This window comes from Toxoplasma gondii, chromosome X (assembly GCF_000006565.2).
Source record: "Toxoplasma gondii ME49 chromosome X, whole genome shotgun sequence".
Classification (NCBI taxonomy): Eukaryota; Apicomplexa; class Conoidasida; order Eucoccidiorida; family Sarcocystidae; genus Toxoplasma; species Toxoplasma gondii.
This window is the reverse complement of record NC_031478.1, coordinates 2,279,521-2,307,504: the sequence shown is the minus strand read 5'-3', so window position 1 is coordinate 2,307,504 and position 27,984 is coordinate 2,279,521. Positions and strand designations below refer to the sequence as shown.

At 52.4% G+C, this 27,984-nt stretch overlaps 4 protein-coding genes across 4 annotated transcripts; 3 read left to right on the top strand and 1 right to left on the bottom strand.

Moving 5' to 3' along the window:
• The first annotated feature begins 209 nt into the window (after positions 1-209).
• On the top strand, positions 210-14,086 carry TGME49_225340 (hypothetical protein). Its single transcript, XM_018780099.1, has 15 exons — positions 210-1,744; positions 2,176-2,556; positions 2,976-3,320; positions 3,945-4,088; positions 4,768-4,950; positions 5,427-5,714; positions 6,278-7,257; positions 7,438-7,495; positions 7,859-8,095; positions 8,465-8,638; positions 9,147-9,288; positions 9,603-9,787; positions 10,051-10,337; positions 11,024-13,109; positions 13,634-14,086. Exons 1-15 carry the CDS (start codon positions 1,175-1,177, stop codon positions 13,697-13,699), a joined length of 6,126 nt encoding a protein of 2,041 aa, XP_018635993.1. The 5' UTR covers positions 210-1,174; the 3' UTR covers positions 13,700-14,086.
• Positions 14,087-15,592: 1,506 nt separating this feature from the next.
• On the top strand, positions 15,593-17,570 carry TGME49_225350 (hypothetical protein). The gene has a single exon (XM_002366167.2). The coding sequence runs from the start codon at positions 15,995-15,997 to the stop codon at positions 17,192-17,194; it is 1,200 nt and encodes a 399-aa protein (XP_002366208.1). The 5' UTR covers positions 15,593-15,994; the 3' UTR covers positions 17,195-17,570.
• A 1,836-nt stretch (positions 17,571-19,406) lies between these two features.
• TGME49_225360 (hypothetical protein) lies at positions 19,407-23,921 on the top strand. Its single transcript, XM_002366168.2, has 4 exons — positions 19,407-19,960; positions 20,463-22,255; positions 22,673-22,770; positions 23,260-23,921. Exons 1-4 carry the CDS (start codon positions 19,827-19,829, stop codon positions 23,503-23,505), a joined length of 2,271 nt encoding a protein of 756 aa, XP_002366209.1. The 5' UTR covers positions 19,407-19,826; the 3' UTR covers positions 23,506-23,921.
• Positions 23,922-24,158: 237 nt separating this feature from the next.
• TGME49_225370 (hypothetical protein) lies at positions 24,159-27,112 on the bottom strand (the record flags this gene model as incomplete). The annotated part of the gene is made up of 2 exons (XM_002366169.2): positions 24,159-24,398; positions 24,443-27,112. 2 exons carry the CDS (start codon positions 27,110-27,112, stop codon positions 24,330-24,332), a joined length of 2,739 nt encoding a protein of 912 aa, XP_002366210.1. The 3' UTR covers positions 24,159-24,329.
• Between the last annotated feature and the right edge of the window lie 872 nt (positions 27,113-27,984).

The window sequence follows — 27,984 nt, the reverse complement described above, 5'->3', positions numbered from 1 at the left end:
GTCGTGGAGTTCAATGAGGAAACAAGTGCGAGTTTTCCGGTTTTTCCCCTTCCCGATTCTCCACCGTGGCACGACCGACCCGGCGTCAGCGCCAAACAGCTCCAAGGGGGCTCTCTGCATGGCGACCTAACGGGGAGGATCCAGACCCCAGAATGTTTTCCAGTTTCCAACACAACTAAATGCAACTGAGTGTGACAATTAAATACATTCGATGCATCGCGTAAGTGGAATTTTATGTTCCCTCATTTTCTCTGCTTTTCCCTAACTTGCCGCGCTCGCCGGAACTCGGCACGCGTTTTGAGGATGTGCAGAGTTGATGTGGCGCGTACTCACAAAAATATATCAGTTCTCTTGTCCTGTTGAAGATCTTTTTTCTGTCACTGAAGGTCAGACATGATATATCTTCTTGGTGATCGCTGATTATCGTCTCTCCAGCGTCACTTCCGTCTCGTAAAGGCACACCTGTCTCGACCGGACTCCAGTTGAGGAAGATCCCTTGAAGGGTCTTCGGAGGTTCCTCTTGTCTGCTTCAGGGTTCCAACATTTATTTTGCTTCGCGCTGCTTATCTCCCAGATTTTTGTTTTTCCTGTTAACAATTGCCTGAAATAAGCTTGTCTCGTACCCACCAGGAAGCACCTGGAACGACTGAATAACTTGCGAAACTGTTGTTTCTTCCAGGATCGGCCAGAGTCGTTGGCGGGGCGGCCGCGCTGGCGTCAAAAATCACTTGAAGTAACACCCCCCTTCTTCTCCTCTAATACTTCGCTGTTCATATCTCCAGCTCCCTTTATACCCGATTGTTGCTCAGATTCGGCCACAACTGAGTTTCGTTTGAATTTGCGCGTCGCAGGAAGCATTTCCTCTCTAGGCTTTCGCTAGAAGTCGCTGCCGGACTCAGCCCCTTGAAACCCGACTGTTTCAAGCACAAGGACGACACAGAGTGACCTGTCAGAGCTGAAAAAAAGTTCGATTACTCCTTAGGCACGTGCACATTCAAGCTCCCTCTTAAGCAACAGCATCTTGGAGACTTCCCACTATCGCACGACTTTTCCCGCCGTATCGCTTTTTGTTCTGCGCTCTGACTTTCGCCTTCTTCTCGGATGTCTTCCAACAAGTTATTGGCAGACGAAGGTAACGGCCTTCTTCTGCATCCCCTTCAGCAGTCTGTCTTCTATGTTGTCCAGGATGCCTGAGCCGGCATGCGGCTCTTCGTATTTGGGTCCCCCGTCGCTGAATTTGCCATCCTTCCCGTCAGGGTCTTGCGGTGCCACCGCGAACTCGGCTCTTCGACGCCTGCCGGAACCGTGCCGTGAACAACTTGAGCGCGATTTGGCGGTATTTGCGCGGGGTTCTACTTCAGGTGTTCCCCCGTTACCAAATGCATCGAATAAGCCAGTTTGCCCGGCGGCGGGGCAAGCTCGGATGGATAGAGTTAAACACCGCGACTCCGAGAGATCCCTCAGCTCTCAGAAGTTCGAGGGAAATGAGTGGGGAAAAAAGAAAAGGGTTTTCGAGACAGAAACTCCCGATCTCACAGGTCATCTACGACCCGTACCCGGTGATAGTCTCAGAGCTACAGGGCAACTCGCGGACAACGCTGCTTACTTTGCGCCCTACTCACTGACGTCTCGGGGAAAAGGGCCTGACACAAGGGACAGCGATGCGGAAAACTCGGGACTGGAGGAACTGGCAGACATCGGATGCGGCTGGGAAGAAACAGAGTCAGATGCTCAATTAGGAGGGGTAAGTGCGTGTTGACAGGCACGCAATGCCGGCCTAAGATTAGCGAGGATGGGAGAGTCGCAGTAAAGGTAGTAGTAGCCGCGTGTTTCTGTTTCCATTGTCCGTATTCTCTGGGATGATGTGATACATTTAACCGCTGTGCTTGTCGTGCTTAACGAGCCTGCCCTCAGGTTCCTACGTCTGCAGCAGCCAAGTGCCTAGACAGCGATCCGTGATCCGCTATTGTAGGATTAGTGACCCATTTCTGGTCCCCGGAGTTCCCATTCTCACCAGGAGTGCACGTCTTTCATGCTCGGTTCAGTGACTCATTTGCGGTCACTGAAGTTTTCCGTCTCAGCAGCAGTGCCCGTCTTTGTCTACAATCCGTTAGAATCTGACTCGTTTCCGTCTTTCTTCTTCGTGGGCTTTCTTGTTCTTTTGGGCGCCTTCAGCTCAGCGACGCCGGTTCCGTGAGCACCGCAGCGCCTACAGATACCCCAGCTGCGTTGCCCGGTTTGGAGGGACTTCGACGACAGACCGACGACCTTAACGAATGGCTGGACCATTCAATTCGAACTCTTTTACACGCCGCGCGGTATCAGCTTTCGGAGACGGCAGACAGCGATCACCCTTCTGAGGCCGACGCAGTGGAAGCTGCCCGCCTCGAGTACCAAGAGGCTCTCGAGAAAATCCAGGACGCACGTCTGAAAGACCGGGCAAAGAGCGACGTTCACATCGCGAAACTACAAAGTCAACTTCAAAAGGCTCAGGCAGAGTGTCAAAACCTTCAGTCCACAATCACTGAGAAAGATGCACTCTTGAGACAGCTCCAGGTGAGCAGCCTCGCAGTTCGTGATGGATTCCTGTCGCTGAATTTGCCTGTGTCGCATATGAAACGAAGTATATCCCCATTGAAGCCGGAGTAAAGCATGATCCAACAGTGCTTCAAACACGCAGAAGTCTCCTTTCCCCCCAAACGAGCTCTACATGAAACCGTCAAGCCTGTAAGAGCCGCTGAGCTGATTGAAGCGTGGCTCTTCAGGCCCATGTTGGGGTGGGAGTGGGGGGTGGGCGAAAGTACCTGTCGTTCTCCAATTGTTTTTGAGGGCTGTGTTCAGATCTTCTTGTGCTACTTCAAATTCTGCCAGATATGGTTTTTTCTTGACGACAGTGGTGTCGATCGTCGTGCCTATGTTCAGCCTATTGTGCCCAGACGCTGTTTCTTTCATCTTCGGGTGTCTGCTCTCGGCAGGCACATGTGAAGGCATTGCGTTCTGGGCGGGCCTCAAAGTCTGTCTCCGAAGCGCAGCCGACGGAAGTCGATGCGCTCTTTGCAAATCTTCTGAATCCCGATGAGGGAGAAGCTTTCGCCGAGGACAACCCGGTGGCAAATTTGACACAGGCGAGCCAGCGCCTGGCTCAGAACGTGACTGGTGGACCGAAGGAAAGGAAGAATGCCGGCGCACCCACCCCGGCTGACGTCCTCAAGACAGAGTTCGAGCTGAAACTTCAGTCCCTCCGAAGCATCAAAGGCTCTAATGCACCCGCGCTCCAAGAGTGGCTTCGCGTCTTTGTGTCGTCGTGGAAGACGCTGCAAGTGAGAAAGCGTACACTCGAAAAGCTCGTCAGGCCTAGCCTTTCAGGTCATTTGATATCGTGTGTGCACGCCCCATTAGCCACAGCCTGACTTCCGTTTCACTCGAGAATGTGTGCGTCGAGTCCCTTAGGACGCGAACGTGTGAGCGCCTTCGAAACCTTGTGTCCTACGAAGAGTCCTCTTTCGAAGCCGGCTCCTCCCTTTGCAGCCTCTGTTGTATGCACCTGAAGTACTTAGGCCACCGTGCACAGAAGAAAGATTCAATCTCGAAGATCTCAAAAAAAGCCGATTTTCCACATGCGACAAGCGTACTCATCCGTAGACGGTCAAAAGGATGTTCATCTGATCGTGCACCGTGAGGCCTGCGACCCCGTCACGCCGCTTCCGCGTCTGACACTCGTGTCTGCCTTGCGTCAATCAGCATTTTCATGCGAACTCGAAATGTCTTTCTCTGCCCTCACTTCTCCTGGAGACGCGTGCTGTGGCAGTATCTGCTTTTGAGTCGCTCGTGCACCGCAGCGACGACGCGAATCGACGTCAACGACACGGCGGACGAAGGTGTAGAGACTGCGACGGGTGTGCATTTGCACGGATATGCATGTTGTGTTTTTTTCGCGTTCTTAGACCCGCTTGAAGAGCGTCAGCATTCCTGAAAAACCGACTGAAAAGGTCCTGCAGTTGGCGAAGGAGAAAATCGAGAAGGAAAGGGCTTTGACGTTCAAAGCTCTTGTTCAAGTCCAGCAAGAGTGCTTGCGAGTTATGAAGCAGGCAAGTGTGTTGGGGTGTCGGGCAATCTCGGTCCTCATATTCGAAGGTAGTTCTGTCTGAGAATCTTCTTATAAACGAGATATGAAGAGTCGGTCCACCTTTTACGCGTGACGCTGCTGACCCGACAAGGTTTTCCAACTTTTGATCTATCACAGTTCATCGTTCTTCCATATGTTTTTACCCCACCTCACCGTACTCTTTCGAATCTGATTTCTCGTGGTTCGAACATGGGGAACTCGCGATACAGTCAATGGCAAAAGCTGAAAAAAGCGTGTCACTTTAGCTCTTCGTTGCCGATACGGTATTTGACTTGCGATTGCCTCTAGTGTAACAATCGATGTGGAACTCAAGGGCGTACGGAGACACTAAAATCCATCACCTTGTTCAGACGCAGCTGACGTTTCTGTCTTCGTATATTGGTTAAATCGCTCGATATTTCACTTACCGGAGTTGATGACATAAGCACCAGGGAATCGCCTGGGTTGGCAGAGCCCTTTCTAAGGGCGTCGCTGCTGTCTTGCCCTCGTTTTCCTTCTCCATGACACCAGTCGAGTGGGGGCGTGGGTTCCCCTCACACGTTCTCTCTGTTCATCTTTGCACGCAGCACAAATCAGTTCGAGCTTCGCACAGGCGGTGTCGCCGGCACTCTTTCTGTGTGGATTTTGGGTCTTTCTCTCAGGTCTTCGAGACGCCGTGGCGTGCAGAGGAACTTGCAAGAGAGAACAAGGAGCAGACTGCAAAGATCTCGCTTTTGTCGAGCGACGTCGAGAAAACCCGCGAACACACCGCGGTCCTCGCAGCGGAGCTGAAGCGCCGCGGGCGCTTAATCGCAAATCTGGAGGAGGCTGTGCACATGTTGTCGGTGAGACGAAGTGGAAAAGCCTCTCGGCAACAGCTGTTCCTCGTCTGGACTGAGAAGCCTCGGTGTGGACTCGTCCAGATGCGGGGACGTTTCGTCCCACTGTCTTACCGCGCATCCAGCGCTCCGTCTTTCCACACACTGGTGTTCCGTAAAATCTGTCGCTCTTTCGTGTGTGTTGGGGTATCTCGAAGGGGTTTTCCTAGTTGACGTTCACGCTGTGTTCGTCACTTTGTTAGCCTCGTTTGCAGGTTCTTTCTTCTCCCGTTCCGAGAGTGACTTCCCGAACATTCCACTATCTGCTCACTTCTTAGTACATGCGCCACTCCGCCCGAAATGCCGTAAACATGGACGCGTTTTCCCCTCTTGAGTTCCAGCTGGTAGACCTACGATGCTCCTCGACCCCGTTCTCCACTGGGGTGCTTCTTTTCTACGCTGCTCTTCACTCCATTTTGAACACCATCCCTCGATGTCTGCAGGAAAACCTGAGTCTCTGCCAAGAGGACTTGTCCACGCGGTTCGAGCAAGTGCTGGAGAGCCGAGAGAAGTGGAAAGAGGCAGAAACGGAACTGCAGCGGACACAGGCGACCCTTAAAGTGACGAAAAAGGAAGCAGCCAAGTTGGAGACGCACTTGGAGGAGGTTCTCGGCCAGTATCGAGCCTCTCAGCGTCACGCGAGAGATCTGCAGGTCCAACTCGAGGACAGAACAAGCTGTCTCCACGGTGTGCAGGACGACCTCAACCGATTTGAAAAGGCCAATGCCGAGGTAAGAGAGAAATGCTGCAGTACAGCTGTTGTTTTTTTGAATGCTTCAGACTTCTCCGTTTCCTCTCTCTAGCTACTAACCGGATGCACGTATCTACTCATGGTGCATTGATTCAACGAGTTCTAGACAACCTGTCTTTGTAGATATATACATATATAGAGATATCTATGTAGAGGCATTTCTAAACTGTTCGTTCGCTTTTGTACTCCAACTCCTTTCCTGTTACATGCCGGGGTGTGCGCTCTTCACCACCTTGTTCTTCCACGACGCAGAATGCCAAACAAGAAAGTACAAGTTGCCATACTAAAAAACACTGTGTCAGTCAGACTTCGGCCTGGTCCGTCCTCTACTCGTTGACTGTGTTGCCGGGGGAGAATTAGAACAGAATATCACGTTCTTTTCCTGGAGAAAGACGGGGACCGCTTTAGTTCTTGGAAAAGCCATTTCCGAACCACGAATCTAGATTGATGCAAGGAAGTTACTGTATCCTCCTTAGAAAGCCGACCCTAAGCACGTAGAGGTAACTGCGAGGACCTCTGATTCCTCTGGCGTTCTTATGTCAGCTCGCCGACGACTTGCATGCAACGCGTATCGAGCTGACAAAGACTGCGATCGAGCTACATGCAGAGCAACTAGCGGCGTCTCAGGAGCGTTCATCAGAGATTTCTGAGTGGAAGGAGAGGCAGCGGCGGATTGAAGAGAACATTCTGGAAGCGCTGAAGAAGTCTGAACCGAAAGCGGCTTCGGAAAGCAGTCGGGGATTTCCCATTCGCATTCATTCGCCGCGCACGAGACCCACAGGCGCTTTTTCTCGGCTCCGATCCTCTCGGCGCAGTCCCCCTAAAACTCGGCGCGGCCTCACGCGGCTCGTCTCGGCTGTGGCTCGAACTGGAGAGGTCGAAAGGAAGCTGCAGGAAAACGCAGAGATCGTGGCAGGGGCGAAGCAAGCGACGGCGGGTGCGCGCGACAAGGGCTCTCTGGAGAACTTGGACGAGACCTGGAAGTCGATTATGCAGACGGTGAAGAAGGTCGAGAGGCAAGTGCAGTCTGTCTACTCTTCGCGGAGGTCGCACACCGTCTTTGCGCGCGAACTCAGAGGTCTGGATCGCCTCCTGGAAGGCCTCGAGCCCCAGTTCGTTCGAGCGCATAAGGCGTTTGAGTCTCTGAAACTGCAGGCCTCGGGAGAAGCCGCCGCGCGCTTTCACCAGGCGAGCGAACTGCGCGCGAAGGATGTCGCTCAAGCGCCTCTCGAGGCGAACATCCGCTCGACACGACCTAAGGGTGACCAAGCGCTGCGCTGGGCGGACAATCTGTCTGGGAAACTTTTAGGGAAAAAGAACCAGGGAAGACGGAGTCGTTTTGGAAAGAAAATGGAGACACGAGGCCTCGCCGTCACTCGCCGAGGAAGTCGGAGCAGCGCCGACTTCAAGCGGGAGCACTCCGACAGTGCTTGGGCCAATGTGAATGACTCCGATGACGAAAGAGAGAGGAATGTTCCGTTGTCGCCTTCGGCAAGCGCGACACTGAAGGAAGAGTCCAGCAGGTACGCCTGTTGGGCAGACTGTGGTGGGGTAGATCTGTACAGCTTCTTGCATGCGGGGGTTCGTTGGAAACGCGTGAAGACGCGTTGAGAGCAGCACACGCAAGCTGGCGACGCAAACCTCCAGAGAGAAGAGAAGACACGAACTGTGTTTTTGTTTCTTCTATCCGGTGGAACGTGCAGGTCAGAGGGCACAGATTCTGCAGAGCGGGAATTTGCGAGCAGCCTCAGCAAATCAAGGGTAAGCTTGTTTCGTTTCAGATTCTTAGAAACTCGGACGCAGCGAGGGACATGGATGCCAGAGCTGTCTGAGGGTTCCGCTGACCTGCATTTTGATTGCACACCATCTTCACGCCGAGAAAAGAGCCTATCTGTTAATTTCTTCACTCTACCCGCTGCGTTGTCTCTGTGATGAAACGGCGACTGATTTCCCCAATTTAGTGGTAGGAACGGAAGGAGTTTTGTGTATACCTATATGCATGGATGTAAACACATACATGCATACAGTTGTGTCAGTATATACATATCCTCATGTACATATATACACAATATCTTTATGGTTTTTGTTTCTCCTTTGTCTGTGTCCTTGTGCTTGCCACCTCAGTCATTCGTCTCCGAGGATCGAGGCCGAGATGCGTTCCCCGGTTTTCAAGGTCTCCAAAAGAAACTGCGTCGTTTTTCATCGACAGGGAGCACTCCGTTGTCTGACGACTCCTACTCGTTTTCCGGCGTGAATCGAAGACACCGACGAAATCGATCTGTGCCTCCCGGGCGCTCGCCGTCTCAGCGGAACGGGGACCACGCCGCGGCTCCGCTTGTCCATGAAGTTAAGAGGCTCGAGGTGAGTAATGTCAGTGAGAGGCGTTGGCTTTTCAATAACACATATTTCCTTGCGATATAGCTTTGGGAGGTCTGATGCATATCGCTAAAAATGCGTTATCTTGCGGTCTAGCTTTTTGGATTGGGGAGACAAGCGAAAAAAACGTTCACTCAGTTACTAAACTGGTGCCACGTCACCAAGAGTCGGATCTGCGAGTTACATGAGGAAGGAAACTGCTGGCATTTCAGATATAAGCCTGATACTCCTACCCTCAGTGCTCCTGCCATGATGGGCACCAGCCGCGCAACAGAACTTGGGTCCGGCAAGCAGAGATCTTTTTCTTCGCTCTTCCGAAACCCAGAGCACCTTTGCGTTCTCTTCTACCTCCAGGGTGAGTTGAAGCGGGCACAGGAAATCATCAAAGAGATTGAGGAGACGCTTCTTGTCCCCCAGGACTACTTCAGAAAGATGCGAGAAGTCACGGAAGAAAACATTCGACTCAACCTTCTCGTCTGTTCTTTGCGCGCCGACATCGAACACTGCAAAGTCGACCGCCAGGACCTGGTACGCGGCCACCAACAGTTGGTGCCTTTCCGCCACCGCTACGTGTTTTCTTGCATGCACGCAAAAGACGATTTCGTCGGAGGCCAAATGGGATTCCTTTTACGTTTTTCCCAGATGGCTGAACGGAAGGTGCAAGGAGGGAGAAGACTGCTTTTGCCAGAGGCGACTTGCCTTGTTTCTCTCGGCAGTCCTGCCTTTTCTCTGTGTCTGCACTAACTGCCTCCACTCAGCACCAGTAGCATTCTGCAGGAAGCGCATACAGCCGAAAATTCTTACACAGCATGTCGTCTGTCTGTCTTCGCATGACCAGCCGATAGAGCGATTATCTGTTAAGCTTGGAATTATCAGTGGTCCACATCTCGCAGTGATCTGAAAACTGCAAGCGTGAACAGAGGGATCACGGACTCAAAGTGCCGCTGTTTTCATTCTTTCCGGAAATCGTAGTGTTACACAAGGAACGTTCATGGAAGGCCTTGTCGACTGTGCGCGGATTTTCTCTTCTTCTCAGGAATCCTTTCACCAAGTCCGGGTCGACTACGCCCAGTTCCAAGCCGAGACAGAGAAGAGAATCCGCGATCTGGAGAAGCAGCTGAAAGTCGAAGCCGCTGCTGCGCGCCGGAGCTCACTGCCAGATGCGGCTGTCAGAGACGGTGAGAGTCCAGGGCAGTTTGGGGTTGGTGGAAGTCGCAGAGAAGAAAAACTCTGTTCTAAAACGACGAGTGGAAAAAGTGTGTTTCGGCAACGCCTGGAGTTGCCTCAACTCAGAGGGGACAGAAGTATGGGTTCTTCTCGAAGGAGGCGTTTTTCGCATACCAAATCAACACTTTGTCATCGCAGCGGCTTTCGAGCAAACATGAGCACCGGTAGAACACTGAAGTCCACCATTGCTGGATGTTGAGGCTCCCGTCGCCCCTCCCGTGTTTCTGGACGTCTACTGTGCTTTCGAGTGATGTTTTCTGTGAAGCTGCTGGCGTGGCGAGAAAAAAGTTGGAGAATCTGCGTGTCGAACACCAGCTCGAGATCCGGACGCTTCGGGACATGAACGCGCTTGAAGTCGAGCGCATGCGGCAGAATTACGAGCGGGAAATTTCGTCGCTCCAGCAGATGATTCAGACGGTGAAAGACAACACCGAGAGCGAATATAAAAAAGTAAGCTCATCGGCGCTCTCTCGAGCTTTTACACTGCAACAGTGGCAGGCCGTCACTCGGGCCTCCCTAGCTGTTACTCATTGCTTCGTCCTTTCCTAGGCTCTCTTTTCCTTTGTATTCCTTTTCTCGGCTTCTACTTCCTGTCGAGCGTCATGCGGAACACCAGGAGCAGGCGCACTTCCCATTTTCGCTTCTGGAAAGGTCCGGGAGACTGTCATGGGTGCTTTTCTGCCGTGTGTGCCTTCTCTTTCTCCCACCGACAGAAACTCCAGCTCCTGCAGCTGCAGAAAGAGACAACGATGGAGAAGTTTCGGAGCGAGCTCGAGACGCAGTTGCGGGAAACGAAACGAGAGTACGAGCGCGAACTCCAGGAGAAGCAAAAAGACAAAGTCGAGGCGTTGTACAAGGCGGAAATTGCACAGCAAGCGGCTCTGACGGAGGCTTCACGCGACTTCAACAAACGACTTAAAGAAGTCGAAAAACACTACGAGGACAGACTCCTCGAACACCAAGTGCATGTTGTGAAGGAACGTGACGGCCTGATCGCCCGGTAAGAAGCTGAAGACAGCAGGGACTAGAGAAAGGTGTCACTGGACGGAGCCTCCAATCGCAGCGTCAGGGTTTCGAATTCTGCCGTTTTCTGCTGAAAAGGAGGACGCACCGCTAACCAGTTTTTCTAGACTACCTGAAACCGCGAGGGAAGCCAAGGCGCAAATGCGTATACAATGGGTGAAAACAGAGGGTGAGAAAAAGAGTTCACAGAAGTGACGAGCAGAGTCAAGCCGGGAGGTCCAGCCAGACCTTCATGGTAAAAAGTGAAGAGTACTTCAACACCTCTTAAACGAATGCCTTGAACGTGAACCATCTACAGCCTAGTCTTCGACTTGTATGTACTGCTATGCCAGTGTTTGCAAACTCAAATTTTCTCCATTCTTGGCCGTGCTCGTCTGCATGCTTCATGGACCCGCAATATCCTGTGACGCCAACTTAACGCAAATGCCCTGTTGCTGTGAAACGAAGCCACCGTAGGGTAGAAACACTTTCCTAGCGTTAGTGTGAAGGGGGCACGATCACGTTGTGCATCCCACTGTTTGGTTTGGTGCTAGCTCTTCGAGGTAAGTTTCTGAGTTCGGCAGGGGCCTGGGGTAAACAGCGTTCTACTGCCAGTCAGTAATCTTTTGATGGCTCCGAATTCCGAGGTTGTGTGGTTCGCAAAAACCGTGTCCGTTTTTGTAGATTCAAAACCAAGATCGAGAACCTGACGTCTCAGCTGGAGGAGCAGAAGGAGGCGAGGTGGAAGGCACGCGAGGCACAGGACCAAGCAGAGGTGGAGCGGAAACGTCACCTGGCTGAGCTGGAGCGACAGCTGCGTGTGGAGACTTTGGAGAAGGACGAACTGCGCGAGGCGTTGGAGCGGCAGACCTCGCGGGCGGAGAGTCTCATGGAGGAACTCGGGACAGTGAGGCGGGAAGGAGGCTCTCCGAATATAGGGCGACTGGCGGATCGCGGGTGTCAGGTGGAGCCGACGGTGCGGAGCCGGGGAACGCAGGTCGAGGACACAGTTATGGAGTACATTCGCGAGTGCACAGAGATCTCTGAAGAGGCTATGCAGGGGGACGAGACGGGTCGGGTGCGCTCGAGAGTCAGGGACATGTTGGACGAGAGAAATGGGAACCTGCGGGGGAGGTGTCTTTTGCGCCACGAACCCACCTTTCTGTCTTCGCCTCCAGCTGAGGGTCTTTGCTCCAGAAAGGAGTCCGGAGAGAAGTCGAGAAAGGCGAGCGTGCTTGAGGTTGAGGACGACGCTTCGATCGATGGAGCTGTTCAAGCAGTGGAAAATGGAGTTCTTAAAACCGCAAGCAAGGCTGGGACGACGACACCATCGGAGGGAAAGGGTCTGAAGATGCTTGGGACTCGCACGTCCATCGGGTGTGGAGTAGAAAAGGAAGACCAAGCCGGCAAGAAGGAGGCGGACCTGTTCAGCAAAGTCGCCGACGTCGCGTTTCGAGCAAAGGCAGGAAGTGTAGGTCCATTTCAACGCCGCGGCAGTGAGGCAGAACAGAAGGATCAGCAAGCGGACACGAGTGGGCAATCCCGTGGCGAGAGAGGGGCTGAGATTTCGGAGAGAAACACAACGAGTGACGGACTGGGTTCTAAGGACCCTTCTGGTCGAGACAAGTCCCCCGCTGTAACCGGTATGAAGCATTACCGGGACATAAAAGAAACACCTAGTATTGACAAAAAACTTCACGCGGACGAGGACGAAGGGAGACAAGCTCGCGATTTGTCGCGCTCATCTTCTCGCGATGGACCTCGTTCATCTTCTCGCGATTTCGATTCCTTCGCTGTAGTGAGGTCCAAAGCTCTCGAAGTTCTCCGGCGTCAGCGTGCAGACCCTTCAGACTGGGAAGGATGTGAGAATGTGGAAAAGGATCATTTCGGGAGTCGCGAGAGGCACTCGAATGGGGAAGAGTTCAAGACACAGGGAAACGTTGGTCGAGGTTCACTGAGGCAGGAACCCTTTACCGATGGAGTGTACCACGACAGGCAGCAGCGCTTCTCAGAGAAAGAACCTGCGAAGCCGATGTTCACTTCCCTCGCGGATCCGAGCGTGAGGAGACATTTTAAGGAGGAAGAAGAACGACGGAAATTCCAGGAAAAGGCAGAAGAGGAGATCTTGCGCCTTCTCAAACGCGCAGCTGAGTGCAGCGAGGAAGATTTGAAAAGGGAAGAACGCTCCGAAAAGGCTACCGAAAAGGGGTCCCGTCTCTTCTCTGGAGAGGAGGTGCGATTCTTTCCGGCATCTCTCGACTCCGAACTTGAAAGACTGAAGGAACGGCTGAGGCCGGGGAATTCGGTTCTCAAAGCAGTTCGAGACACAGGCGCTTTCTCGAAATTCGGAAGCGATGATAACTCTGCCAGATCGGATCGCTCTCGACACAACGAGCGCCGTTCGTCTTTGAGTGGGGCGGGTACTGGTGTGGATGACACTTTTGGGAACTCCAGAGCAGATAATCTTCGCGTGGAACCGGCGTCACGGCGACACACTGGAGAATATGCCCGAGGAACAAGTTTTCACGGGAACAGAAGACCAGAAACCGTGGAGAGACAGGAAAAATTGGTGGCAGGAAGATCGCTCCGGACCTCGCTCATTGAGACGCTTTCCGCCACCTCTCATCAAATTCACGTAGAGCGAAGTGCTGTCAAGTGTGGCCTGGACCACATGCTGCAAAGGCAGGAACACAGCGGCTGGTTTCCTGGCCGCACGGAAAACTCCAAAGAATCCGGCGGCACGCAGGCGACCATTTCTGAACAGATGAGGGTATGCCCTTCAAACCGTTAGGACGAGTGGCCTTTTCGAAGAAGTTTCAGGTTTGGGGAAGCATGTGTTCGATTCCACTTTTTCAGTCCTAGCCACAGCTCCCGACAAGGCACCGTTTAGGGAGCATTATAACTTTGAAAACTGACAAACAGGTATTTTCCAGCAGCCAGAATGGCGCCAGTCAAACCGATCAGTTTGTCAGGAAGCAGAATTGCATGGGCAAAATCTAACGCTCGAGTTGTGATGAGCTACTCTGCGCAAACTGCTGCATGGCAAAGATGCAGGTGGCACTCTAGTGGCCTTGAATTGTATCACGTCCAATACATCGTGTTGAAGTGGTTTTACGTGACAGGATGTTGCTGCTTCAGTGATTTCCACTGGGTTCCAGCGACCCTATTGTTGCGTCTCAGGGGCGGAGAAATATCTGGTGATTAGCGAGACTTCATTTACGCCATGTAGCTGATATCAAAAGTTTATGTTGCTTCTCTTGGGTCTGTGTGCTTGTCTTCTCTCCCGCTGTGCAGGCACTGGAGTCACTGGAGATGCTGTCGCGACGTGTAAGAACCGGGCGACGCGACGCCAAGCAATAAGCAACCTATCGTTACCATGCACGATAAGGGGGGATTGCACTCTTACCGAGACAGGTGAGATGCATCCCTTTGAACCTGCATCCAGAAAAGGCTTACAGAACCGCTCTCTGTTGGCCGAGGTCTGCCCTATGGATATCGTTGCACTCATCTGCGAGATGAAAAGCAGCGCCAATCTGAAGATGAAATTCGTGTCGTTTCCGATGTCGCGAGTGATGGCATCGGTAGTCCGTTATAACCACGGAACTCACTTTGCCGAATTTGGCTTTGTTCGAGATTCTCGTGGAGCCTTTGATCCGATGGAGAATCTAAACTCCACAATGTGTGTAAACTTCTCAAGTTAAGGCGAATCTGGCAATCCGATTGTACCGGCGATGCATCGGTATCCCGTCTAGAGGTTAAATCATTATTTTGTAGACTGGACTGTTTGTGAATTGATACAGACGTATCTGAGACTATCACAGTTTATTTGCAGATTCTGAATTCTGCCTCTATGGAATTTTAGCTCCCAGTCTCCGCAGTACATTCACACCGGAGTAAAGCCGTTATTCACTGAAATTACGCAGTGTTACTGCCAATAAAAATATTCAGCTTACTGAATAACTCGTGACGCTGATCAATTCACTCCCAGCTGAAAACAGAGGAACTGAGAAGGGACCAGCCGTACAGGGATTAGTGTCGACCTTCTGTGCATCTGGGTTGGCCTTCTCCCTGAGTTGCCAGTCTTGCCTTTTTGACGCTAGCCCTGTAGCTGCGGGGCAGCACCAGCGTTTGTCAAAGTGAAGAATGCAAAGATTCTACGGTGTTAAATGACACACTTTGAAGCAAGCTTGCGCTACCAAGATCCTTTCAGTGACAATGATTCGCCATATGGTACCCCTGGAAAGATACGTGCAATCCATGGGCACACATGGAGCACTCCGTGACGGCATGGAAGTTGTGCAACCTCTCGAAGCAGTCGTGTACGAAAAGAAACTGTGATCATACACATTTTCAATTACACGCTGTCCTTCCTGTCGCATGCCGGATTGACTCTTTAAGCTCACGCAAGGGGCTGAACCCCCCGCCAGAAGATAGTCAGGTTCCATCACCGGGAACAGGCGCATTCTGGCCTAGTCACAGTCCCTACCACCGCGTTAACACTTGTACTCTCCTCTCCGTTTCTAGTAGGACTTTTTCTGTTCATACCTTTTCTGTTCTAGAGGATGACACATCAGAAACTGAGAAAGTAGTCGCATCTTTTCGTTACGAGAGTGCCGCCTACAAGCTGGCAGGTTCGACGGGTGGCTTCGGTCACAAGTCACGACACTCTACACCACCACGTTGGATTTCATCGCTTGATGAACTTCATCTCTGCCACGACTTGTGTGAGATTCTGTTGGCACAATCCTGCACAAAAGGTAGTATAAATATCTCCACAGCTTTGTAACAGTGGCCAAGCATCCTAGGCATTGTCGTTCCTCTCGAGTTCATCTATGCAATGGAGCTAGCTCGGACAATAACAAAAATGTATGTACCTCGAAAATGGCGCACACAGTTGGGCGTGCACTCATTCATTGAGCATTCGGTCGTGAGAATACAAATACCAGACTGACCATCTACACTTCTGGCAGTATTTTCAGCACTTGACGTTCAGTTGCATGTACCCCGGCGCCGTGGCAGAAACAGAAACGATTTACCAACACTCCAGCTCACCTGAGTGAAACACGCACTTTACAACCAAACAATTCGTTGAGAAAAACGACTGAGCAATATTCGAGGACTCAAACGAATGGCATTCCCCGGCTGAAGTCTCCGCAAGACTCTAGGACCGCTGCACACCGAGTGGTGACCTTGCCACTGCATGCGTTTTTGTCACCGATGTTCGACATCGACCCCGCTGAAATCGATCGAAAGGCTCTTTCCTGTTTGGTATTATTTGACAGCTTGTGCGACCCTTGTTGTAATCGACGGTACAAGGTAGGAAGCATAAATTCTTGTCAATTGCTCGAGTTACGATCTTGTTTCTGAACAGCACTGCTGGGTGGAGGCAGTGACTGTTCGAAAGCCGATCGTTTTCATGTCTACGTGATGCGACTAAGTAGCCATTGTACTGAAGAATGAAAAGGAAATCGACAGTTCTGGGGCTAGTATGTGGATGGATCTAAATGGACTGCGTCCTTCGGAGGGCGGGTAGTAAGCATATTTCCCCCGAGGCGCGAATGCCGACGTACACACGCGTTCGCTGCCTTTTGAATGCCATCACTCTTTTCCCGAAGCAGACGTGTGCAGAGTAATGTCTAACTTCGAGTAACGATTATGGAGCGGCAGCAAGTTCCGGGGAGATGTGCGACGCTGTGGTTTTGCACGCTGTTGGTGTTGGTAGCATGTGTCTTCAAAGAAGTTTCACCACAGCTGGCTACTGGCTCCCATGAAGCGGGTAAGCCATTCGGTGTCCCTGGACATCATGCCCGCGCCAGGCTGAGCAAAGCTAGCGGCGGCGGAGGCCGGTTTGACAGTAAAGGAGAGAAACCCGATGATGGGCAACCAGAGAAACCTGGCAGAAGGCCATCTCATTCCAACGACGTTAATGTGGACGAGATCGCGGACGGGGTTTTCCCGTTTCCCCCACCACGTCATTCCTCCTCTTCCTCCTCTGGATACGCTGATGCTCCCGAGACAGAGAGTTCTTCCTTCTTCTCTAATTTGCTTGGTTTCGACCCCTCTGAACAAAAGTGGAAGCCACAAGCGTTTTTCGGAGTTCTGTTTGACCTCCCGTCGCTATCATCCCTTTTGTCTCGAGGACTGGACGAGTTGGTCAGTTCAGTCCTCCAAGTAGTTCTCCCTTTGCCCGCCGACGGTATCCCTCGTCATCGTCGAGGGGATTTACCGTCACGTTTCGGGTCAAACACGTTTTCCAGAATAGGTGAAAACGGTTCACGACATGAGTTTTCGGCGCGACAGCCTGCCGACGGCGGCAGCGGATCGGCCAATCTTGGAACAGTCCTTCCCGTTGATCTCCTGAATCGTCTCTCCTCTGCAGTTGACGCGTTTCCACAGTTGCTGCTTTACCTGGGGGTCCACCTGCTCTTGTTCGTTGTTGTCTTCCACTCGCGGCGGCGGCAGACTCTGCAACTGCTCCTCTTGATTTTTTTGTCTTTCCTTCTCCTGTGTTCCAAGCATGTCAGTGACGTTTGTGAACGCTTGCTATACATCTACGGCGACAGTGTCGCGTTTTGCCACCTTTTTTCTCTCTCGACTGAAGAGGGACAGCAGTTTCTGCTGCTTCTCTGGTGTTTACCTCTCCTATCTTGCTTGATGACGCTCGCGGGGCTGCTCCTCTGGGAGTTGATCAGCTCTGTTTTTCTCCTCGCTAAATGGAAGAAGCAAGCTGTCCGGAAGGCGCAGCAACGACAAAGTGGAAAACACTGCGAAACACAGGGGCAAGTGTCGGACCAGGGTAGATCGTTCAATCGCGCAAGCGATGGGGACCCGAAGTGCCGGGAGAAGACTGAATAACAAAAAACTTAAGGAAAGAAAAGAGCGGCCTCGGATACGTGGAACGTTGCGTTTTTCGTGTGGAGCCTTCGGGAAAAGGTTTGTCACGTTTTGAGACGGGAGGAAACATTCCCTTCGATCTCCTGAGTTACCCCGTGCGCCCTGTAACAAAATCGCTGTTGCCCTTTTGTGGACTTCTGACAGACGCAGGTGAAAGCGGGGACCCCAAGCAGTTGCATGCCGTAATTTCTCTTGAATTCCACCAGAGAATGAGTTAGTTTGCTTTCACGTGCACAGAACTGACGATCATCGAAAACTCGGGCTCCATACCTCCAAGTCGCGACGAAGCGAAAAGCGTTGCTTGAGAGGAACAAGCAGATTGTAAATATTGGACGAACTTTGGCCTGCATTCATTCCGAGCTTTCTGTTTCCGTAGGTGACACGCATAGCCTGCAGCGGTCCGGAAGAGACGGGGAGGCACCCCAGCTGGACCTCTTTTCTCTGGAAAAGCAGTTAACGTTTGTATTTCAGCTTGGTGAAATTGCCCTGTCTCCAAGAGGGGTTTGCTTTCATATTTGATTTTTGTGTTAGAGTAGTTCTCTACCACTGCTTCATGGGGTTTCGCAGAGGAAGCTCGATGTCATGCGCGATACTGAGCAAAGGAAGCGACAAAGACGGGATATACCGCGAACACTCACTACTTCTAGGTTCAAATGCGGAGTCACAGGAAGTTTCTCACTGAATGACGGAATATCGTTGCCATCTCAGGGAAGCATTGCCACGGCTCCGGTATAGAGATGCAAGCTTTGGAGGTGTTGCTGGCGAAAGCCCATTCACACTGTGAGGCAGCTGTAACCGCCGTTTAGATAACTGCACGGTAGAATTAAGGTAACCGATCGTAGTCACTATTGTCGCTCAATTCAGTGTTGATGGCTGTGAGTTTGTTTCCGCAGCCGTGAACGTTTCCTTCCTGCCAACTGTCTGCCATTTCTCATATGCTGCTGGAGCGAGTTGTTCCGTGGCAGGAAGGATGGTGTACTACGCTAAACGGCGAAACCCTGCTACATACTGTCTTGCTTGGTTCACTCTTCATTCTTTCGTATGCTTGCACTTTTCCTTCTTTGGAGCAAATTGTGACGGTGATTCTTGCGATGCCACGTTGAGCAAATGATGGTGTTAAATCACTCAGCTGGTTCAAACTGCCTATACTCGTGAGACTCTTCGACGCTGATCCCGACCAGTTCTTCTCTGGAGTAGCAACATTTTACCGTCATTCATGCGGGGGCTGTCGATCGCCATATGAGAAAAAAGTGCCCGTCTTCCCTACCACGATAAAAGGAGGTACAGCTACGAGAGAAAAGCGCAACGTTGCGGAGAATTGAGCCCCCGTAACGCCTGAGATGTCGGTGCTGCGAACTCGTTATCTGCTACTCTGGCCAATCCTGGTCTTCCTTTTTGCAGAAGCAGATTCTCTTGGTGTTGCCTGTTTTGCAACGGGACTGATTTAGTAGTGTTTCTTCTGTGGCTGCAATTCTTCACGGCATAAAGGTCTTTCCTGTAAGTGCCCAGAGACGAGGTACGCAGAGCGGAGGTCGGGCGCTTCCCAAAGTCCAGGCGCCAGCCGAGAAAAAACATCTTTGTTACGTACAGACCGCTCCATTTTTGTCACGAAGTGACTCGTTACTCTCGTCACACTGGCCTAAAAACAATGTAGACTTGGCGAGAAATACAGCTGAGTGGATCACTGCTCCTCGGCAGGTAGTCCGAAACCAACTCGAGGGGATTGACTGCCGAAGACCCTTCGTATATAGGGGAGAATGTGCGACGAACAAGGGGATTAAGAGTTTGCATTCATCTCAGGAGATCACATGGAAGCGTCAAGTGTGCTATGGCCTACCTCAGACAACGTCTATTTACCATGTTCCTATATTTGAACTGGCGGATTGCGGTTCACGGGTTTTATGGATAGTAGCTGCGGACAAGAGCGCTTGAAATGGTGCACGGAAACACGCATCTGGATCGTCTTCCACCAACAACTGTGTTACCCGCAGAGTTGTACCAAAGAAGGCAGTAAGCCAGACACAGCCCCGCGGAAAGCATCAGCGGATCGTGAAGAAGCGAGTCAGCTGGCCTCGCTGCATGCGCGGAAGATCGCCTTCGCAGGCAAACTTGTGGGGTCAAAATGGTGTGAAAGATGCTGCCCTTTACCGATGAGAAATACCGTTTGCCGAGGTGCTAAGGCGCTTCAAGGATACATGTAAAGTCAGACTGGATTCGGTTTTCCTTCTTTTTCCCTCTGTTCGTTTATCGTGGATCACGCCCGCTGTTCCACACGCTTTAACATGACATGTTGCTCCTTCGACGGGACGAACAGGGGGAACACGATACAGTGCAGTGCACGGTTGTGTCGCTGAAAGCAAATTTTCGTGAACGTTTCACAACTGCAGCCGTCTGTTGAGCGCAAACGCGGTCTCCAACCCGGACGGCAAAACTCAGGACTCTCGAAAACACTCATTTGGATGAGAGTCAACTTTGCGACTCGGCTGTCTTCACCAGCTGTCGATTGTGGCCAGTCTCTCTTTCGGTGTTGGCAGCTCCTCTCCTGCGGAGTTCTTCTTTCTTGAGACGGGTTTTCTCTGATAAAAAGGCTAAAATGGAGTTCCTAGTCGGTGATGACACCGGACTGCTCAAAAATGTCAGTACCCCAAGAAGGTGTACATACACCTACAAAGCGGGTCAGCAGGACCGGAAAGAAGCCATTCTTTCTGCGTGTTGGTCATCTGAAGAGTAAGGAACCTTCGCAGTCTTGGGTCCGTCGGTCTGTGCAGTCTTCCTAGTCGGCTTCCGTATGCCTTCAAGTGCAAGGAGGGTGCCAATAGGTTAACAGTACGCGATCTTTCTCACGACGTAGCTTGTTTCTGTGTCAAACAAGTAGACGCGAGCTTCCGCGCGCGCCGAACGAATCCGCCTGGGTCACATCGCCGAGATTTTTGTGTTTCATGTGAACTGCCTCTACAATCAACAACTGCCCTTCTTTTCCGTGGTTGGAAAACCATCTGCGCAACGCTTTCCTGCGTCGCATCGCCCGTAGCCGTACATCGAGAATTCTCTCTTCCCAGATGATGCACCGTGACGGTGGTGCGTCGGTGAATCGCGCGATCGATGTTCAGCTTGTACTGCCTCTCTTATCCACTAATTTAGGGAAGTGTTTGTCGCACAAAACAACTCGGATATCGTGACAGCGGACAAAGTGTGCTTTGCGTGCCTCTCGGTTTTCTGTCTTGCTCAGGTTCCTCTGTGAAGAAGTCACTGTAGGACGTCGGAGTGGCGTCGTGGAGGCGTTTCGGCTGCCTGCACCTCCGCCTTCTTCCGCGGTGGCGTCTCTGCAGAAAGCGAAGCTTCCGCCCACGAGCGCCAATCCCGTCCAGGCTCCACACTACTTGCCCCACTCTGCGTTGTCCTGCGCTCTCCGTCCGCTGCGTGTTCTCCGGATGCCCGCGCCGTGCGTACAAACGTCGCTGGTTCACGACCTCAAAGCTCGTCACCTGCTCAACGCTTCGCTTCGAGATGCGCTCGCGGCGGACCCGTACTTCTCGCTGTTTCAGTGCCCGGTCTCTTCCCCTCTCTTGCCGTCGACGGGCGTCCCCGCCTTCGCCTCTTCGTCGCCGCAACTCTTCTGCATCGATCAGGAAGGCCATGCGTGCGTTGTGAACTGGGAAGGTGAGTTTCGCGAGCACATCGAGGTGTCGAGAGAAGAAGCGCCCTCCTCCAAAAAGTCCGACGCAGCTGAGGCGGCCGCAGGGACCATCAGGCTAAAGAAGACCCGCGAAGACTCCTCTCCCGAGGACGCTGACCACACTGGCGCGTATGTTTACGAAGTCGCCTTCCCCGCGGTTCCTGCGTATCGACATCCTTCCCCCGTGAGCGTCTCTGGCGTGCTGCGCGCCGTGAAACGCCCGCGGGGAGTTGCTAGAGTCAAACAAGAAGATGACTCTGACTCTCCACTTCCCGTTTCTGCTTGCCACGTGGTGGCGGGATGGCAGCTCTCGGGGCCAGTGGGATGCGCGACGCCTATTCACCCGTTGATGCCAGATCGATTTGCGTTCGGCGGAAAGGAAAACGAAATCAAGGTTTTCGACATCTGTCAGGGCCGATACATCTGGGCTGCGAAGAACGTCCGCCAGACGCTGCTTCAGCTCCGAGTGGCTGTACACCCGACGAGTCTCGCGTGGCTCCCGAGTGTCCACCCTTTTGTGCTCGCGGCGGGGACGGCGAAGGGCGCCATTCGTGTCTTCGACCTCCGCTGCCAGAGGCGGCCCGTCTACGAACTCGAAAACGCCGTCCGCGGCTCCCACGATGTCATCGAGAAACGCGTGATTTCTGCCATGGCTGCGGAAACCATACCAGCCTCCGGACCCGAGGGCCTTGGGAGCATTTTGCGCGCATGCAGAGGTGCGCCGAGAAACGTGGAAGTGCTTGAAGGCGACGGAGTGAAGACAGAGAGCGCCGACGACTGGCGGCCTGGCGAGAAGAAGCGAAGAAAGACGAGGGGAGGAGTCGAGCGAGAAGAAGGCGACAACGGGGTCGCGGCGGCACAGACACGCGCTCCTACGACCGCCAAGAAAGGCGGAGATGTCTGCGGGGGAAACGACGAGGAAACGACAACCACAGGGCTTTCAGAAGACGCTTTGAAGATGCAAGTGAGGCGTCTGTACGGACGCGAGAAAGCGAAGCTGTACTTCGCGGACAGCTACGGCGCGGTGTACGTCCACACCGTTCTGACGGAAGACGCTCTGATGCGGTTTATCGACGGCGCTGTGAAGAAGCACAACAGAACTTCTTGCTGCACAACGCTCAGTGAAGACGATGACGAGGCAGATGGCCGAGCTGCTTGCAGAACGAAGAAGCGGTGGGCGGACCCGCGCATTCGCAGCAAACTCCTTCTCGCGTTTCAACAGCGGAAACAACAGAAACTTTCGTCGAGAAAGAACGCGTCCAGACTTTGCTGCTCCCCCATCAACGGCCCGCAATACACAACCGTCTTCGCGGGTGGATTCCAAGGCGCCGTAGGCGCCATTCTCGGTGAGAGACCCATTCGAGAGAGAAGAGGGGGAAATACGCAAGTTCGTGAAACCCAGAAACTGTCGAGAGGATGCCGAAAAACGACGGAAATTGGGAATGCGAAGGGATCGGAAGGGCATGAAAATCAGACCAAGGGACACATGGCCCACTGTGCATCAATACATATATATATATATATATATATATATATGTATATGTATTATATTTCCATACCTTTATACATGTATACTCTTGTACAAGGCAAGCTTGAGTAGGTGGTCCGTCCACCTGCCGATATGTGTCATGTAACCTCTTTTATTTGCTTGTTTTCTCGCGCCTCTGAACCAGCTGTGTTTACTGTAGTTTCTGTTCTTTTCTTCCCGTTTTTTGCCTCCACCCCTCCACTCAAGTCGTGTCTTCTCTGTTTCCGATTCTCAGCGTTGGCAGAAGACGCGAGCGGCCGATACCTCGTCGGCGTCGGCTACGGGAGACACGCATATGTGTGGCGGACTTATTCGCGCAAGCTGGCTGAGAAGGTGAGGCCATGTTTCTGCAAAGAGCAGCTTCCACTTTCTCCAGAACGCGCTCTCTTTTTTGACTTCTTTCTTGGCCGTACGCTCTGTGCTGGCCTGTTTTCCACCCTGCGGGAGGGCACTCTCTTGAACTGCGGAGGTCCCGCACTCTGTCCAGAAACAGGCAACGAGAAACAAGGAGCTTCTCTGTTTCCGAAGTATCCATTTATATAGACAAATATGTATTTGTAAATACCCATATATACTTATATATATATATATATATATATAAATATACATATTCTCTCTGCATCTTTGTTCACATTGATATATAGATTTGATTTTTTTATATGAGTGCATCCACCGTCTCGTTCGTTTTAGACAACCAGGTGGCAGAGGGCAGGTCTGCGTCGTTGAAAAGAGCCTTAGGAAGTCAAGCGTCGATGTGTTTCGGCCGATGTCGACTGCAGGGCCCTTCTGTCACCCGCCTCGTTGTTTTTCTTTTGCGTGCAGGTGTATTTGAAGCAGAAGCTTTTGACGGTACTGCCGAGCCGAAAAGCGGTGGCGGGCGAGACGAGGCCAGAGAGTGATTCCGAGGAAGGCAGCGACGGAGGCAAAAACTCCCAGGATGAAAGCACTGATGGCAGCAGTGACGGAGAAGAAGGAAAGGAAGACGAAGAAGGCAAAGACTCAGAAGACGATGCAACCGAGGACGATGAAGAGAACGAGGAAGAAGACGACTCTGAGGAGGAGGACTAGGTTGCGTAACGCGTTAATACGAGCAATGCCCTGACGTACCTGCATCTCAGAGAGTGGCGGCCACTGTCAGGAGGCGAGAGGCAGGGAGAGGAAACTCGGTGTCTTTAGAATAAAGGCAGAAGCGAAGATGGAAACCGGATTTTCTTCAGCAGCTTCGTCAGTGTTATTGAAAAGAGACGTAGTTGCGTCAGGATGAGATGAGACACGTCCTTGAGTCTTGCGACCCCAGTCTCTCTCTGTTCTCTTATTGCCCTGTGTAACACTCTCTACCGACGAAGCATCCGATGAATGCAGTGATGTATGCATGTCTGAGAGAACTCGTTCTGCTTGGCAGGACGTGGTTTCGATTTTTGACTGAGGAACCGCGGACATAGGCAGAGCGACGCCCTGAGCAGGCGCGACAGGAGAGTCGCGAGGTGACCTAAACCCTAAACGTTGAAGGTCGGCGGGGATTGCGAATTCGGATGAAAGGGAACACGCAGGTTGTACGGCAGCGTGTTTGCTTTCTGGGTGTTGCGGAGACACGACAGTGTCTGGAAATTCGTTCCTTTGCCGTTCACAGGCGACGGAAACTCCAATGGATACTCATCCTTGGAGAGGACGATGGCACTTTTTAGAAGAAGCTTTTCACGGGGAGATCCAAACTCGCGTAGAGAAACGCGTCCCCTCTCGCACTACACAAAACACAAATATATATATATATATATATGGATATATGCGCGCATTTGTGAATACTTAGACGCTCATACATCCGATGCATCTTCACTTTGAGCTTATCAGACCTTCGTTTCATTTCGCTGAGAAAGCCTGTCTCGCCCGTTGACCTAGGTGCGCCCCTGAAGGGGTGCGAAGAGGACAGAGTTAGGGAGGAACGTACAGCACGCCAAGGGAACCTGTAAAAGGAAAAGGAAGGAAAAGGTCCACGAACGACGCTAACCGTGGCCAAACACAAAACACAAGAAAGACTTTTTCGGAGAAGCGACCTAAGGAGCAGAAGCATCGCGCATCGGCAAATCCGGCTTTTTTCCTTTTCCTCACCAATGAAACGCGCCTCCGTGACGCTCGCTCGCCAGGCTCGAAAACATTCACTTTCGGAGAGGCCGGTGGCTGAGGCGACGCGTGCCCAAACTGCTTCGTTTCGGGTGTATGTACACCTGGCCTCCGCAAGTGGCTTCTTCGAGGGGAAGTCTAGACAACTGCCGGCCGCGCTTCTTGCCCTTCTCTCCTGCCAGGCGCAACCGGGAGGATCAACTGAGTGCACGAAAGGGCTCGCTTGCCCGCAATTGTCGTTTCTCTGGAGGACCGGCTGACAGATCTCCGAAGAAGGAGAATAAGAGCAATATGAACTGTTAGGGATATTCGCAGAAGCCGCATCGCTCGATTCAGTGCCTCTTTGATCCCTCGCAGCTTTGTTTTTGCAGTCGAGAGCTCTCTGCTTCACTAGCTCCCTCAGGAGAATCGCCAGTGTCGAAAAAGGAAGAAGAAGGCCCCTTTTCTCTGAGGTGTTTTCTGAGTCTCCGATTTCTGCTTCCAAACTCTCCCTGTCCTGCGCATGCACGGACGTGGGAGGGTCTTCGTGGGTTCGTCCGCTCGGCATCGAATCGCCTCCTTCGTTTCTGCCTGCAGGCCCGTGAGCCACCTGTGTTGTAGAGACACTCAAGGCCGCAAGAGAGCGGTCAGAAGAGCAGGAGCGTTTCTTGTTTCTGTTCCTGTCTGCGAAGTTGTTCGTAGTACGCGGATTGAGGTCCAATAGATTGTGCCATCGCAGGAAGGACGGGGACGACGGATTTCTCCATTCGCCTCTTTTACCCCGGGAACCATTTCCTTCTTCGTTCGGGGACAACGACTCTTCGTCTCCGCCCTCCTCCGGGAATGCAGCTAAAGCGTCTTCTGTTCTTCTTTTTTTTCGCCGTCTCTCTTCTTCGCGTGTGTCTCCATTGGCCGCAGTGGCTCGACTTCTCTCCATTCCCGGTGGTTCAGAGGCTGACAGAAGACCGGCAGCGGCCGAGGCAGAGGAGCAGTCAACAGCGAGGGGAGACTTAGGGGGGGGCGACGAAGAAGAAACCGGAAAAGGACTTGCGTACCGAGAAGCAAAAAGGTGACTCAGTGGCGGTCGTCCTCTTCGACTCAAGCCGCCTCTTCGCGACAGGCCAGAGAGCGGCTCCAGAACCGAAGACGAAGAAGAGGAAGAAGGACACAGTGAAGAAGATGAAGAAGCAGATGAAGATGGTGCAAAATCTGCAAATGGGAAAGAATTGGAAGACGATGAGGACGAGGAGGAAGACAGCAAGGGAGAACGAGAAGGAATGGAGAGAGTGTAAGAAGAGGCGGAAGAAGGAGAGGATAGAGGCGGAGAAGCAGAAAGTGACGAAGATGTGAAAACTGGAGAGGAAGGTGACGAGGAAAGTGAACAGGAAAAGGTAGATGAACAAGAGGAAGCAATAGTTGAAGGACGGGACGATGGAGACGGCCTACGAGAAGAGGAACAAGAAAGATTCTGTGACTGTTGTTTGCTACCATCGAAGCATTGAGAACACGACAAGAGTGCAGATGAAGAAGGAAGAGTTTGTTCGGCAACCTGCGAGAATGTTGAGCCTTGAGAAGAGAGCAGCAGAGGTGAGGAATGGGGAGGCAGAGAAAACAACGAAGGCAGCTTCGAAGCCTCTCTTTCAGAAGGCGAGAGGCTAGAACGACAAGCAGGAGAGCACGAAGAAGGTGAAGCAGGGAGAGACGACGTTGCCAGATCAGGTCGCGCAGAGGGGCGAGTCGCGCAGAACGACTCGGGATATCTCCCTGCTACGCAAACTTCAGGGACTGGGAGCGAGGACGCGAGAGGCTGACAGAACGACGAATGGAGACTAGCTGTGGAACAAGACGAAAGGGGGCGAGAGGAGGAGGAAGGTAAAGGAAACGAGGGCTGACTTCCAGACGAACAAGCAGAGAGAGGCAGGGACAGCGGGAGGAGAGAAGAGGGACGAGGGAGAAGGGAATGTCGAAGGAGAGGAGAGGCAGAGAGAGAAGAAGACGAAGAAGAAGAAGAAACGGGGACAGAAGAGGTCGAGAGAAAAAAAGGCCCAGGGCGAGACGATGTAGAGGAGACAGAAGAAACAGCTATTGGTGGCCGAGAGGCAAACATGAGGGAAGTGGGGCGGGGGGAGGACGCAGGAAAGTGCAACGGATTGGATCCGGCGTCAGCCGGGCAATTTAGAGAGAGGAACGCAGAAGGCAGGGAAGGGGAAGCATTCGCAGGAGCGCTGCCTTGCCCAGAATTCCAAGAAGCGAGGGCGTTTCCGTGTAAAAGAGGAGAGCTCTGATGAGAGAGAGACAAAGGGAGAAAAGAGAGTCTCGTAGAAAGTGCTGAAGAAGCAGAAAAGCAAGGCGCGTAAGTGAGAAGAAAAGGGTGAGCCGGAGGCGGACGCGAAGCGAACCACGGTGGGAGTCCACCAAAACGCTGATCCGCATGCTGGGGAACGGGGCTCCCAGAGATGGGGATCGGGGAGGCCTGCGAGAGGCCAGACGGTCGGAGTTGAGAAGGAGAAAGGTGCGTTTCCTGAAGCTCTTTAAGACGCTCCAGTTGTGTCGCGAGAGCCCCCGTATCGATGGCCATTTTGCTTGTCTCCAAGTGCCTCTAGGGCTGTCGTTTTCGAGTGTCTAGAAGGAACAAGAGGGTGCGGGTCACCGCTGCTTCTCCTCACATCAAGGAAAAGGAGAAAGAAAGAGGACGTTCACTGTGGAGACAGGGCCGAGTAGCATGTACGGGAAAGAAAAATGCGGCCGACGTCTTTCGGGGAAGGGAAGGCACGAGGCAAGGAGAAACGCGGAGCGCAGAAGAGCCAAAGAGTGTTAAGAACAGACAGGGCGAGGACGCAACATCTCACACAGCTGAGGCCATTCCAGATCGGTTATGTTCTACGCCGTCTGTAGTTTTTGTCGTCACTGGTATTAACAGCGCGAGAAAACTACTGCTCAGATGATGGTGGAATTGGTACCGGAGCCAGTGAAGGGGCAAAAAGAGAAGAACCGCGGAGGAAGAAAGAAAGGATTCGAAGCGGTGCGGAGAAGCAGTCGAGTTCCTGTTCCCCGTCAGTGCACGTTGAGGAGCGGTTTGCAATCTTTTTCACCTGCAACGCAGGTGACCGTTTTCTTCTCGAGGTTCCGCCTGTGTTCGACGTGTGGACCCTCTCTTTGTTAGCTTTCCTCGCCGAGATAATCGAGATACAGTGGGTGTAAAGTTAGAAACGAGTAAATGTCCGCAGCTACTTCACAGGTCCCGCAATAAGTGTCCTGGATATGCCAATGATATCCTCATGTCCCACAGAGACGCCCCCCTTCTAGAACGGTGAATCTGACAGATCGTTTCCCCTGCTGTCCTTTTTAGGAGAAGTTGAGTTGTCTCTCCGCAGTGCCATGCCTGCTCGTCTATTGTTCTTTCCGCTTCCGCTTTTGTCTCTCCAGTATCTGCTTTTTCGTCTTCTACCC

Excerpts from the sequence above, each read along its gene's own strand:
- TGME49_225340 (XM_018780099.1), top strand. The coding sequence starts at position 1,175 with ATGTTGTCCAGGATGCCTGAGCCGGCATGCGGCTCTTCGTATTTGGGT. Across the intron at positions 8,096-8,464 it reads ATGAAGTTAAGAGGCTCGAG|GGTGAGTTGAAGCGGGCACA; the intron begins GTGAGTAATGTC and ends TTCTACCTCCAG. Across the intron at positions 13,110-13,633 it reads CCATTTCTGAACAGATGAGG|GCACTGGAGTCACTGGAGAT; the intron begins GTATGCCCTTCA and ends CCCGCTGTGCAG.
- TGME49_225350 (XM_002366167.2), top strand. The coding sequence starts at position 15,995 with ATGGAGCGGCAGCAAGTTCCGGGGAGATGTGCGACGCTGTGGTTTTGC.
- TGME49_225360 (XM_002366168.2), top strand. The coding sequence starts at position 19,827 with ATGGAGTTCCTAGTCGGTGATGACACCGGACTGCTCAAAAATGTCAGT. Across the intron at positions 19,961-20,462 it reads GCGTGTTGGTCATCTGAAGA|GTTCCTCTGTGAAGAAGTCA; the intron begins GTAAGGAACCTT and ends TGTCTTGCTCAG. Across the intron at positions 22,771-23,259 it reads CGCGCAAGCTGGCTGAGAAG|GTGTATTTGAAGCAGAAGCT; the intron begins GTGAGGCCATGT and ends TTTTGCGTGCAG.